A 13,988-nucleotide genomic window follows, 5' to 3' on the forward strand; every position below is an offset into this window, starting at 1 on the left:
CTGGCTGTGGACGGGGACAGGAGGTGACGCAGCTGGCACCAGCGCAGGAGCAGGAGGCGTGGCTGGGCAGCTCCTTGCTCTCCGGCCTGTGTCCCTCACTCTTTGGGCACCTGACCATGGCCGGCTGTGGGCGGACAGGTCAGATAACACCCCGTTTATGGGGACACTCAGGCTGCATGGTCACTTGGCCTTTCCTCATTCGTTGTTCAGTCTCTACCAGGGCCCAGTAGGAAGCCAGGAACCATTTCTCAGAAGGAAAAAAAATAATCTGCAGAAAAAGACAGGGTTTCCGCCATTTTCCCCCCAAATTCCTAGCATCTGCTCTGTGGATCCCCTGTTGGTGCCTGACGGGGCTTCCTTCGCGCGTATCCCTGGCTGTGACTCCGCTGGTTGTGGGCCGCGTGGACCAGGAGCCTGCACTTGCTGCAGAGGGTATTCCTGCTCTGGTCCCTCTGAGAACAGCGGGCTCGTCAGCAAATGTGTCGGAGCAGCCACTCAGGTTAGTGCGTGTCACTTCCAGAAGCCCAGATGGGTGGCCCGCAGGCCATGTGCAGAGCGGCCACTCGGACTTTCCAGAGGGCGTCTGACGCTCCGGCCAGCGCCTCCCCCTCTGGGTGGCAGGTGTCTCGTGAGGCATCTGAGGTGTTGTTGCTTCCTGCACATCAGATCCAGTGAGCAGGGTCACGCAGACTGCTTGGGGCCTGGACAGTGTGTCCCAGCAACAGTGGCCAGTCCCCGAGACACCACGCCCAGATGCTGCTGCAGTTGGCCCTCGGGTGATCAAGTGGACAGTTTCCTCGGGAGGACGCAGTCACAGAGCAGTTTAATGGGGGTGTTCAGGGTGGGGACTTCCCCTCCTTGAGGGCAGAATGTCTGCCTGAGTGAGGTGCTATTTTTCTGCAAGGCATTTGCCCCTCCACCCCCACTTTATTTATTCAGTCCTTTATAGCAGTATAGGTGCGTGGAGATATATACATGCACATAAACATATATATATATATATCTTCCATTAGGTTACAATCCATTACTACTTTATTTTCTTATTCAAATTATTCCGGTTAACATGATTGTTAATTATGCCAATGAAAGGGGAAACAAGCAAGTATCCAAATCATTGACTGTTTGCCAAGCCCACGTTTTTAGGACAAAATGTAAAAAATATAGGACGAAGAACATAGAGTCCAAAGTGAGTCAAAGAAGGGATGACCAGGCGGGGCTGCCAGCTGATCTCAGTTAGGATTGGATATCATCCATGGCGGGGAGGGGCTTGCATATGTTAAAAGCTGGGAGGAAAGGGCAGGGCTGGCCTGCTGCTCAAAATTCTGGCCGCAGGTGGCGACAAGGAGGAGGTGACCCTCTTCAGCTCCTGGTGTACTTCCTAATTTTCAAGGAAAATGATCTTCAGAGTGGAAAGAGTATAATAAATGGTGATTAGAGGAAATGAAAGCCTGCGATCGCTGTGGAGATCACAGGAGGGCCCCCGTCTGCATTAAATCAGGCCCAGATGAGTCAGGTCCTAATATAATGAGGGTGGACTGCCAAGCTCTTACAACGCTAGAGGAATTGTGGAGAATGGTCAGTCCCAGGTAAGATGTTTGAATGGATAATTAACAAAAAATAGAAGAAGCAGTCATCTCTAGGAAGCTGTCATGCATTGACAGGAAACAAAGGTCACGGAAGGTGAACCTTGTGGGCCCTGCCAGGCGTGTCTGGGTTCCGCTGGCAGCTGCAGGGCCTGCGTGATGTCCCGATGGATAAGAGGCGGAGTTTGCAGCTCAGTGAGTGAATCAACGGCTCATCTGGACCTGAAGAGGATGTTGATTAAATCTCCATGCGCCTGGATTGAGGTTTCTGGTTGTATCGGGGCCCCTTGTGGGCCATTTCACATCACCTGTTCCTCCATCCACCACCAGCCTCAGCCCAGCGCGGCCGCCTCCGGCTTCCTTAACCAACAGAGGACATAAGCCAGTGGATAAGCGCTCCCTTGCACCCTCAGAATGGACGCCCTGAGAAGATCCGAATGTAATGAGTGTCAGTCTGCCCACACCTATAGCCAGGCTGGTCACCCACCCACATCTTGGCCCACCTGCCGGCCCATTTCAGCCCTTCCATCCTCCATGCCTCCTCCTGGAATCAAGTTCCCAACAAACTGTGTTCAGGCCAGGCTCTGCCTCCCGAGCCCCCAGCTAAGGCACGTGTCAGACCCCATAGGATTCTTTTACTGTGAGGTCATCTGATTAACGAATGACTTGAACCCAGGAGAAGTAGCTGAGAATAATCAGTGTCCAGGAAAATTTCCCAACAAGCTAAGACATTCTTGGGACCAGTCATAAGTAGATGAAAGGATAGCCTCTCAGTGCTCCAGAGAACAGTAAAACTGGTGCTGGTTTCACTCCTGCTGTTTTCTTTCTTCCTTCTTTTCTCTTTTCTTTTCTTTCTTTTTTAATCCTCACCAAGGATATGTTTTTATTGATTTTAGAGAGAGAGAGAAATGTTGATGTGAGAGAGAAACATCAATTGGTTGCCTTCCATACACGAGAATTTTTTAAAAAGATAGTAGCTTGTAAGACCATGTAATAAATAACTTCAAAATGCAATGGGTATTTAATTTTAACGTAAAACGTTTTATCTACTTGTTCAGTGGAAACTTAATCTGGCCCTGGGTAAAGCTGGCAATAAAACCACGGGTCCGCAATGTGTTAAGCATTCAAGGTGGGGTAACCAAGTGGACACCAACAGTGTGAGGGTGCGCTTTGTTCACAGGCTGGCTTCTTGCTCGTGAGTCATCTTTTCCTTGGCAGCCCCAGTGTTCCTATCTGTATATTTCTGGAGCAGTTTCTCCAGAAAATAGCCTTTTGATGGTGATGCCAAGTGGCTGCGGTTATGACCAGATTTGAAAGTCGTCCTGTTTGATTTGAGACCTATCCCTGCGCCTATGGGCCCATCCAGAGCCTCCAGTCTTGGGTGTTCTGTGTCCAGGGAGAGATCCGAGTGCTTCTCCCAACACCAGGCTCAACCCCTCCCCAGCAAGGCTCTTCCTTTTGCGACTCGCCTCTCTCCGTCTGCTTTTTGTCCTAATGATCTCCTTGTTCATTCTGCTTCTAGTTTGTACTCCGTGTAGTCTGGGGATAACTTTTTAAGGGGGAAAGTGGTCAGAGGGCTTTTACTCTGCCATTTTTAAACCTAAGGAGTCATGAGGGACACTCCATAGCAACAGAAAGAGGATTGATTAGATCCCCTGGGGCAGGGGCGGGGCCTCAGCTTCGATTGGAGTGGTGTGGGCAGGCTTTGTTGTGGAGTCGAAAGTTAAAGGTGAATTGGTTTTAATCGGTAGAGTGGAAGGTTAGTCCATTTGAACTTGAAGGAGCATCTATATATATAAAAGTCTAAGTGACCGCCTGACCATTCGCCCGGTAGCTATGACGTACAATGACCACTAGGGGGCAGATGCTCTGATCAGTAGAGGAAGGAGCCCGATTCCTCACCAAATCGGCCATGGGTTAGGTTGCTGCTGGGGCACTGTCGGCCTCAAATCTGCTTCACCCGCACCCTGGACCCATCAGGGGATGTTGGAGGCCCAGTGCATGGATTTGTGCACCAGTGGGGTCCCTCAGCCTGACCTGCACCCTCTCACAATCCAGGACCCCTCGGGGGATATCAGAGAGCCGGTTTCAGCCCGATCCCCGCAGGCCAGGCCGAGGGACCCCACTGGTGCACGAATCCATGCACCGGGCCTCTAGTTGTGACATAGAGGCAAAAACAAAACAAAACACTGCAAGTTCAGAAGCTAAGGAGTCCGCAAGAGCTGCAGAGGTCAGGGGGTTGGCGGGGGGACTGTAATGTGGAGGGGAGGGTCTGGGATCCCGCTCCTAAGAAGCCAGGCCTCTTTACTCAGTGGAGAGCCGTAAAGACAGGAGAGACGCCGTCGGGTATTGTTAAGCCCATTTGACAAGCTCTGATGTAAAAGTAAGAAACCAAATCAGACAGCTTTAAAGAGCTTTTAGCTCTTCATCAGCATTCATTTTAAAAGCCCCATATCAATTGAATTACTAAAAATATTATGTAAAATGATAGGAAAAGCAGCAGAGGAACCAGACTCCCATTTTCTGGAGCACAGATGTGCTGTGGGCCATCTATTCTCAGAATGTCTCCACCCAACGAGGGCCCTGCTTGACTATTTTAAAAATCAGTTCTAGTGGTGAAGGCCCTGGGGGTGGGGGGGGAGCCAGGCTAGAAGCGGGGAGAAGGGAACATCTGTAATACTTTCAGCAATAAAGATTTAATTTTTAAAATCATTTCTATATTAAAACTTTCCATTTTATCTAAGTATCCCATTTGGTTGTCTGAAAACCGTCTTAAAAAGGAACTTTCTTTTAATCCTCACCTGAGGATATTTTTCCCATTGATTTTTAGAGAGTGAAAGGGAGGGAGGAGGAGGGGGGAGAGAGAAACATCGTTGTGAGACCCGTCAACTGCACAGGCCCGACTGGGGGTGAGGTGTGAACCCACAACCGAGGTCTGTGCCCTTGACCAGGAGTCAAACCTGAGACCCTTTGATCCAAGCAGACCAGTGCTCTAACCACTGAGCAACCATCGGGGCAAAAAGTAATTATTTTAATCCTCGCCTGAGGACTTGCTTAGAGAGAGGGAGGGAGGGAGGGAGGGAGGGAGAGAGAGAGAGAGAGAGAAACACCAATGTGAGAGAGAAACATCGATCAGTTGCCTTCCGTATGTGCCCCGACCAGGAATCGAACTGGCAACCTCTTGGTGCACAGGGAGGCACTCAACGAACTGAGCCACTCCATCCCGGCAAAAAAAAAAAAAAAAAAAAAAAAAAAATTAAAATTGGTAACAGTTTGAGCAAATGGCATATCAGTTGAAAAGAGAAATTCTCAGCGGCCCTGGAGGCCTCCAGGAGTTTGTCCTGGTTGGAACGGAATTGTCCCAGTCCTTTTCTTACTGCTGTTTATCGGCGAATTGGTGACACCCTGTGCCTTTGTAACTGTGAAGAGCTTTGTAATTATAGCTTTACATTGCTCCTCAGACAACGCCATGCGCGCGTTTAAGAAGGCGAGGCCGGCCTCACTGCTGCAGAGAAGGGCAGCCAGGCACAGGCGGACACACGCCCCGAGGCATGTGTGTGTCTCGGCCACTGCGGAGAATTCTGTTGGGCTTTGGGGGGGGAATCGTGACTTCCTCCGTGACGTGTGGACATGTCAGCGGTGCGTGCGGGGGAATTAAAGCAGTAAATCTTTCTCTGCCTGCTCCCGGGCAGGCCAGCATAGAGTGGAAAATTAAAGTATTTATTCTTTGTGGCTCCGAGTGCCGACACCAGGCTGCACGTCTTCACAACAAGCCCGTGAACCCCGCAGTCCCTGTCAGTCCGTTTCATCACTCACAATGTCGAGGCTCAGAGAGGGTCAGACTGAGCCGAGGAGAAACTCCAGCACCTCCATGGTGTTCGCTTGTTTTACCTTTTCCTCTCACCTTAAATTCTTACGGGCACCTGGCCGCCGACGCCTCCTTCCGGGGGTTTTTCTGTCTCCCTGCCATTGACCTGCTTAGCGTCAGCCGTGTATTTCTGCTCAGAAGTAACTGGTCCGAGCGCACCATCGGCTTCCCACGTCCGTTCACTGGCCTGTGTCTGCAGCACGTGTCTCTGCCTCCGCTGGAATCCTTTTCTCGGTGCCTCCGTATTCTGGCCACGGGATTCATTGAGTGACTCTGCAGCATTTCGGGCTGTGTAGCTTTTACATACCAGGTGGTCAGAGCCGTGCTCATGGGGAGAAGAGGATTTGTTTTTCTGTTTCTGAAAGAACATTCTTTACATTTACACGTGAAAATACACCCCCTGCTCACGCTGGTGTCCCTGTCCATCCGATGGTTGCTCCTTTGAATGGTACTGTCTTCCCCTGGCTGTTTTGGCTCAATGGATAGAGCATCTGCCTGCGGACTGAAGGGTCCTGGGTTCGATTCTGGTCAAGGGAGCATCCCTCGGTTGCAGGCCTGATCTCCAGCCCTGGTCAGGCACATGCGGGAGGCAGCCAATGGATGTGTTTCTCTGTCTTGCCCTCTCCTCTCTCTTCCACTCTTTCTAAAAATCGGTGGAAAAATATCCTCGGGTGCGGGTTAACAAGGAAGGAAGGAAGGGAGGGAGGGAGGGAGGGAGGGAGGGAGGGAGGAAGGAAGGAAGGAAGGAAGGAAGGAAGGAAGGAAGGAAGGAAGGAAGGAAGGAAGGAGAGGAAGGAAGGGGAGGGAGGGAGGAAAGGGAGAGAGGAAAGAGGGAGGGAGGGAGGGAGGGAGGGAGGGAGGAAGGAAGGAAGGAAGGAAGGAAGGAAGGAAGGAAGGAAGGAAGGAAGGAAGGAAGGCAAGCTAATGTCTTTTCCCTCTGGCTGATTCTCTCTTGGCCAGATCAGATTTTTAGCATCTTGCCTGCGGTGTGCTTAGGTGTGGTTTTCTTTGCATTTATCCTGCCTGGGATTCAGTTCCTTTTGGTAGATTCCTGTTTTCTGTCCAGGCTCACCCACTGGAAGATGGTTTGGAGAACGCCCTCAGAAAACCCCACTGCAACTATGGAGCTCAAGTCATTTTTTTCTTTTCTCTCAAGGATTGTAGGCCCTGCCTGTGCCACGCACGCGCATGCTTTCAGACGGCGATCCGCGGGTTTCGCCCACCTTGTAGCATTGTTTTCATCATGGCCAAGCTCAGAACTCTCCAGAGCGGATGGCCTCCTGACAGCTTTGGGCACTTGCACTCTGATGCGTGACCGAGATGAATGATTTAATACTGGTTTTCTCTGCTAACAGGTGCCCCTACTGGCTTCCTGCTCCAGCCAGTTCAGAAAGACCAGCAAAGCAGATATTTCATGTGTTTTAACATCTGCACATTTGTGACTTCTCCCCCATATTCTTTTCTAATACTTCCTATGACACAATCAAGGTTTCCCAGAGCAGCATCCAGGTAGAAATAGCAGTTGGTTAAAGCATCGTCCTATATGCCAAGGTTGCGGGTTTGATCTCCGGTCAGGGTACATACAAGAATCAACCAATGAATGCATAAATAACTGGAACAACAAATCGATTTCTCTCTCTCTCCCCCTCTCCCTCTCTCCTTCTCCCGCCCTTCCTCTCTCTCTCTAAAATAAATAAAATTTTAGAAAAAAGAAATAGCCCATTCAAACTGGCACACCGTCCCTGCATGCCATAACTGTTAGTTAACAAACGGTTGGATATTTTTTGCAATTCTCGATTACAGGCTGTGGTTCAAAAACTATTTCATCAGTTCATGGTGCCATTTGGTGACCATGTCTGTCCATGTCATCGGATGGACTCGACTTCCTCCTCTGCCCAGTTCTCTGCCAGTTCATTCAGCTGATAGATGAACTCCCTGCTGTACTCAGGACAGCGCTACACGGGCTAAGGTTGTGCCGAGACTAATTAACGAGACCGCCGTACCCACAGGCACCTACACAAGCCATTCTAAGTCAAGGCAAAATCTGTCACGTTAAAGGCACAAAGAGGCACAGAGTTATTAATCCTGCTCTGATTTGAAGCTCCACGTTCTGTAATTTTCTCTTTTCATTAAGTTAACAGGGTTTTTAGAATACAGTAAGTGAGAACAGAATTTTCTTTCTTAGTTAAAACCATGAAGAATTTTTCAACAAAATATATTTCACTGCCCCAGCCCCTTATACAGAAGGGTTGTTGTTTTTTGCTTATTTCTCTTTGATCTTTTCTATTTAAACATAAATTGTATATAATTATAGTGTGTAGTTTTATAATCTGAATTTTTCACTGCCATACATAATGCGCTATTTGTTTTTTGCTTTTTTTTTTTTTTTACTGCAGCACAGCTTTCATCCTCATACTATTTGATGCCTCTGCTCATTGGTTTACCAATATTGAACACATTAGTTTTTGTTATAGATGGATATTTTTCGTTTTTTCAGTATGAGAAAAAAATGCCACATGGATCATCTTTGATTCAGAAATCCTACTCCTAGAATATTAGTGTGAGTAAAGAATTCAGAGAGAAAAGCAAGTGCTCAGACTATACGAATATTTTAGTGTTTTCTGATACAAGCTGTGGCTCAAAAGCTAACCATTTTTGGTGCCAACAATGGTTTTACAACAGCACTGATAGCAGGTGCTGTGACTAAAACATAACGGCTTATTTAGCAGCTCTACACGATACTTTAAATTTGCTTTGATTTTTATGTGGGCTTTTTCTGGCTCTTCGTGAAGTTGAACCATTCTCCCTCTTTCTTCTTGGTATTTAGGGGATCACTTGCATCCCTGGACTTCGGCTTTTAATGCACTATCATCTCTGATGCCGTGTTTCCCAGAGGGTTCGTCGTGAGGGTTCCTGAGATACCTTAAGCGAGTGTAACCGGAGCAGGGGCTGACCATAAAAGTACCAATAAATTATACCTGTCAGACCTTTTCCTTCTCCGCCTCGGGGACATGAAAGTGTGCTTGTTTGTTTTGTTATTGAGGTTACAAAAAACAAATTTTCCTTTCAGGGAATTTGATTTAACTTCAGTGGTTTCAGAGGAACTAAGAACCACTGAAAGGAAAATGAAACTCCGAAGTTTAATTATTGTATATGGTTTTAATTACTAAATCAAGTCTCTGTGTACAAGTCTTTAGATACGATAAGAAAAAAATTTTTTTGAAGTTAATTGTTTCAGTTTCATAAAATAATCTCCAACTCCTTTATGCCTTCAAATATAATACAAAAGCATTTTTGCTAATATTGATAAATTTGGTTCCTTTTCGTCTTTCAAACTTAGAAAAATTAATGTTGAAGATAACTGATAAGATTGGTTGAATATTTTCGTTGGAGGCACTTTTCTTCCTGACCTGGAATTTAAAAGTATGTGTTGTTTCTCTTATTTGTCTTCAGGTTAAAAAGGCCTTCTTTGCCTTAGTAGCCAATGGTGTTCGAGCAGCGCCCCTGTGGGAAAGTAAGAAACAAAGTTTTGTAGGTAAGCAGTGTGCCCCCCTTACCCCCAGGAAAATATGCAACAAAGCAGAACGCCCAAGGCATTTAATGGGTGCTGATTGGAATTCACTCTAGTAAACATGCTACCAAATTAAAGAACATTTTTGCTTTTACATCCGGATAAGGGAGGGCCACTGGTAATTCAAAGTCACTTCCCTACTTTGATTGAATTTCCTTTGATTCAGCACCTTGTTGTCTCTGGAGGATCTTATGTGCCGGTCCCTGTGAGCCCAGGGACCAGAGTGTGATGGTGAGGCTGTGGTCAGGCGTCTGTCTGTCTGTCAGCCACCTGTGCTCACGGTTACTCACCCGTGGCCCCTCCAGGGCGAACACCTCTTGACAGGGCAAAGGAAGCATAAAAGTGGTCAGTGCCTTCGCTGAATCATGGCTATACTATTAAAACATTGTGTAACTTACGCTATCTAAACTGCAAAAGTCCACATCCTGGGAGCCATGGCAGACTGTGGGTGTCCCCGGTCAGTGCTGTGCGCCGCTCAGCGCTGCTGTGAAATGGTCCGTTTCCTCTTGCAGTCCTGGCGCCTGGCACAGAGTCGTGCCCCCAGAAGTGCCATGTTTCCAGAGCTGCTGGAATGGTTGATCTTATTTTAAAGTATTTAAAATTATTTACATGTAGCTGCGAGTCCTTTGTGATGTTCTGTAACAATCATTCATTTCTCTCTCCTTGACTTGCCAAGTACTGTGATTAATTCCAGTTACTGTCAGGTTCAATTTCAGCTAAATTTGTGTATCTTAGTTTGCTGTAGATAATTAACAGGTTAATAGCTTTAAATAATATATTAAACTGTGCTTGAGACGTGTACTTTAGAAGCTGTTCTAGTAACTATTCCAGGGTTTGCCTGTCATTTGCAATTTTTTTGTGTTTTAATCATTTCCTATTTAACATACAATTCTTTGTTCCAGGAATGCTAACAATTACAGATTTCATAAATATACTACATAGATATTATAAATCACCCATGGTAAGTACCAGAATCCTCGTCTGATCGGAGCTGTGTTCTGTGTATGTGTATAGGGGTTGGTTGTGTGTGGATTTAAGATTTGCGGGGGGGGGGGGGGGGGGGGGCCGGAGAGATGGTACAGGGGTGGTGCTGGTGGTTGATTTTTCCAAATATATATGATGTGCAGGTACCTCTGTGTAAATCAGTCATATGTTTAAGCCTGAAAAGGTCGCCTCAGGAAAATGAAAAGCTGTACCATCTTTATTCAGCTTTCAGGAGTTCCCGGAAGTGGACTTCCATGCGCTGACTTCTTGCCTAGATGTTCTGTAGGTTTCACTAAATGTATGACCTGGAACAGCATATGGGCACGTTGTCATAGAGACGCAGCCTGGGCCCTGACTGAAGGCGGCCCCGGCACCACTCCTGTCTGATGGCTGTCACCAGTGACAACCTCACTCTGAGATGAGAATACCATGGGGCTCGCTTTCCTGGCCTGTTGATGGGAGTGCAGCTTCATGTACTTACCCAAAATTCTGTAACAAGAACGATATGTATTCTGTGGTTTAAGAAGTAAAAGTTAAAATGGAAGAAATTTAACTGACATTTTCCTGCCAGTTAAAAAAAGACTTCTGGGGTTCATTTTTGTGGCACATCACCCTGGCCCTGGCCCTGGCCCCGCTGTTCTGTAAGACAGGAGTGGCCTTTAACACTCTGACTACGTGATTCTACCAGTTTGTTTGGTTTTTGTTGTATTGGGGGAGGGGTTGTGTGTTTTTATTGTTTTTTCTTTGTTTTTTCATTGAATGTATTGGGGTGACATAGGTTAATAGAATTATATAGGTTTCAGTTGTACAGTTCTATAATACACCATCTGTATATTGTGTTATGTGTTCTCCACCCCACGTCAAGTCTGCTTCCATCACCATTCCCCCCACCCCTTTGCTCTCTTCTACCACCCCTTACCCCCCTGTTCCTCTGGTAACCACCACATTGTCGGCTGTCTATGAGGTTTTGTCTGCTTGTTTTGGTTAATCCCTTCACCTTTTTCACCCAGCCCCCCAACCCCTCTCCCCTCTGGCACCCGTCAGTCTGTTCTCTGTATCTGTGAGTCTGTTTCTATTTTGTTTGTTCGTGTCCACATATAAGTGAAATCATACGGTAGAGGTTGCTTCTGTTTTTGTTTGCACAGGTGGGAAAGGACAGAATTATATACTTTGTTTCTTTAACTAGTACTATTTTGGGTATCTAAAAGGTAAAAGACAATCCAGTTAATACTGTTTTTACATGTAATAGTCAATATTGCTCACTAACTAAATTCCTTCATAAAACGGGAAAATAAGTTTCTTCATAAGACATAACTCTTATAAGGAAAATTTGCCAAAGACTTTGTAGTTATTTCATATTTATTTCACATGATAGATCTGATTTCTTACATACCATCAATGCAGGCAAATATTGATTTTTTTCTTACAATGGTCATCTCTCTGCTTGTGAACTAGCAAAATCACAGAGTATGATTAATAAGTGGATAGATTTTTATTAAGTGCAGCTAATACTTGAGGATACATTTTTTTCTTCACATTTCACCTCATTTTCTTAATTCATACAGAAAAATGCTATTGTGAAAGCTATGGTTTATTTCATTTTCCAAGTATTCATCATTCATATATAAAAACAATTGATTTTTATATATTGACCTTTTATCCTATAAGATTCACTAGTTCTAGGAGCCTTTTTGTACATTTGTCAGGATTTTTTCTATGCACATAATGTCTGAAAATACCATCAGTTGTCCCCTATTGAAAAGCCTTTCTTTTTGTCATAAAATTGTTTTACTGCCTTAAGTATGGATCTGTTACTGTACTCCATTCTGCTCCATTGTTCTACTTGTCTATCTCTTGTACAATAGTCTCTTGGTGACTTAAATAAAAAGCCTGATGGGCCCTGGCCAGTGTGACAAAGTGTTGCAGGTTCGATTCCCATCAGGGCATGTACAGGAGGCAACTGGTCAATGTTTTTCTCTCACATCAGTGTTTCTCTCTCTCTCTCTCTCTCTCTCTCTCTCTCTCTCTCTCTCTCTCTCTCCCCCCCCCCCTTCTTCTCTCTCTAGAATCAGTAAAAAACATATCCTTAGGTGAGGATTAAAACACACACGTACACACACACACAAACAGTAAAACCCAGCCTGCTGGTGTTATTGAAAGTCTGTAGATCAGTTTAGGGAGAATGGGCTTCTTAACAATATTGAGTCCTGCAGTCTGTGAGCCTGGCACTTTTCTTGCTTTATTTCATTGGCTAGCACTTCCAGTAGAGCCTTCAAGTCCTGAGAGCAGGCCTCATTGCCTGTTTCGCATCGTAGAGGGAAAGCATTCTGTATTTCCCTGTGAAGCGTGATGTTGGCTATAGTTTTTTCGTAGATGGCTGTTACCGTGTTGAGGATATTACTTTTCCAGGTTTAATGACAGTTTTTATCGTGAATGGATGTTGAATTGTGTCACGTGCTTCCTCTGTGTCTCCTGAAATTGTATTCTTTTTCTCTATTCTCTTAGATACTGTTTCTTCAAATATTTTCCTGTCCCCTCCTTCCTTTGGGGATGACAGTTAGCAGCTGAGACTGTTGTTGTGTAGGGGTTTTTCAAGTGTGTTGTTTTTTCTTTTTAAGTTAGAGGTGCTAAGGATCTTCTGTTGTCTCAGAAAGAAGGAATGAGTGGATATGTCCATGTGTGCTTTAAAATTAAAGCGTATCCGAAATTTTCAAATTAACCCTTTGAGGGCCAACCAATATCCTAGGAACTATGCTAAAATTGCCAAGGCATTTTTGCTGATTTTACAGCAGTTTAGGGGAAAAAAATTATGAATCGCAAGTAAATGAAGTTACATATTCAAAAACTTAAGGAAACCTTTACTGCAAGATCTGAGTAAACTTCATAAAATCGTAGTACCTGTAAAAAATTGGGCAGGTAAGTGCCAGTGGTCAATCTTAGAACTGCAAACATTGGCATCACAAGTATTATCTGCACTTGGGTGCCAGCTGTCAATAGAGTGAACCACTAGCATCTCATAGTGACACTACAGGCGCTCGATGGCGCTCCTGGCACTTCCCGCGAAAGATAGGAGGAGTGCGATCGTGCGCCCCAGCACTCTAGGGGTTAATGGAAATATATTAGACTTGCTTATTATGTTTTAAATTGACAGAACATTTATCTTCAGAGAAATGTAGAGCATTTTCTTTCTCATTTGTATTTCCAGCATTGGATATCTTGTTTGCCTCTGCTGAATTATAGGAGTCAGCAGCAGTGATGAAATGTTTCTTACATTAACTTTTGTAAGTAAGAATTTTTTCTTATTTTCAGGTACAGATTTATGAATTAGAGGAACATAAGATTGAAACATGGAGGGGTAAGTACTGTGGGGTATTTAAAATATTTTACTATCAGAAAAAAATGTTCTACTTCGTGTATGTTTTAATTTCATAGATCCTTCTCTCTCTGCTTAATGATAAAATAAATTGCATTAATTAAAACATTTGTTTATATCTTAGTTTTGATAGTATGCCATCCTACTGTGTATATTACCCATTCTGTTTAATAGAAATGTATAGAGAACCTGTAGCAGGTCTTTATACTGAACCCAGGAATGAGTAAGCTAACCAGCACCCACATCTCTGCCCCCAATGGAGCCACCATTTCAGGACGAAGTATTACCCCCCCCCCAAAAAAAAAAAAATTTGCCTTTGTATGGAAAATGCACCAAAGGAATGCCTACGATTAACAAGAGCAAGGATCTGTTCTTAAAGTTAATGATTATTTCTTTACCAATTATGGAGAAACATAGTACAAGTGAACCTTGAACTAGATGATTGGGATCAGATAACATGAAAATAATGTCACAGTTGCTTCGTTTTGTTTGTAACACTGAAATTCACCCTTTATAGTCACAGTACCCTTTCTGAAATGGGGCCACTTCAAGTTGCACAATTGTGAAACTGTTCTGTCAGTGGATTGGAGGGGGTGGGTGGGGGGCAAG

General features: G+C 45.1%; 1 protein-coding gene across 4 annotated transcripts in view; it reads left to right on the forward strand.

The window, feature by feature from the left end:
• PRKAG2 (protein kinase AMP-activated non-catalytic subunit gamma 2) overlaps positions 1–13,988 on the forward strand; it is a 223,518-nt gene that overhangs the window by 193,746 nt on the left and 15,784 nt on the right. For all 4 annotated transcript variants that reach the window (XM_081101735.1, XM_081101736.1, XM_081101737.1 and 1 more), the window contains exons 7-9: positions 8,905–8,986; positions 9,925–9,983; positions 13,316–13,361. In XM_081101735.1, the coding sequence (XP_080957861.1) occupies positions 8,905–8,986; positions 9,925–9,983; positions 13,316–13,361 (187 nt within the window). The remainder of the gene's footprint in view (positions 1–8,904; positions 8,987–9,924; positions 9,984–13,315; positions 13,362–13,988) is intronic.

This window comes from Myotis nattereri, assembly GCF_964212035.1.
Source record: "Myotis nattereri genome assembly, chromosome: 11".
Lineage (NCBI taxonomy): Eukaryota > Metazoa > Chordata > Mammalia > Chiroptera > Vespertilionidae > Myotis > Myotis nattereri.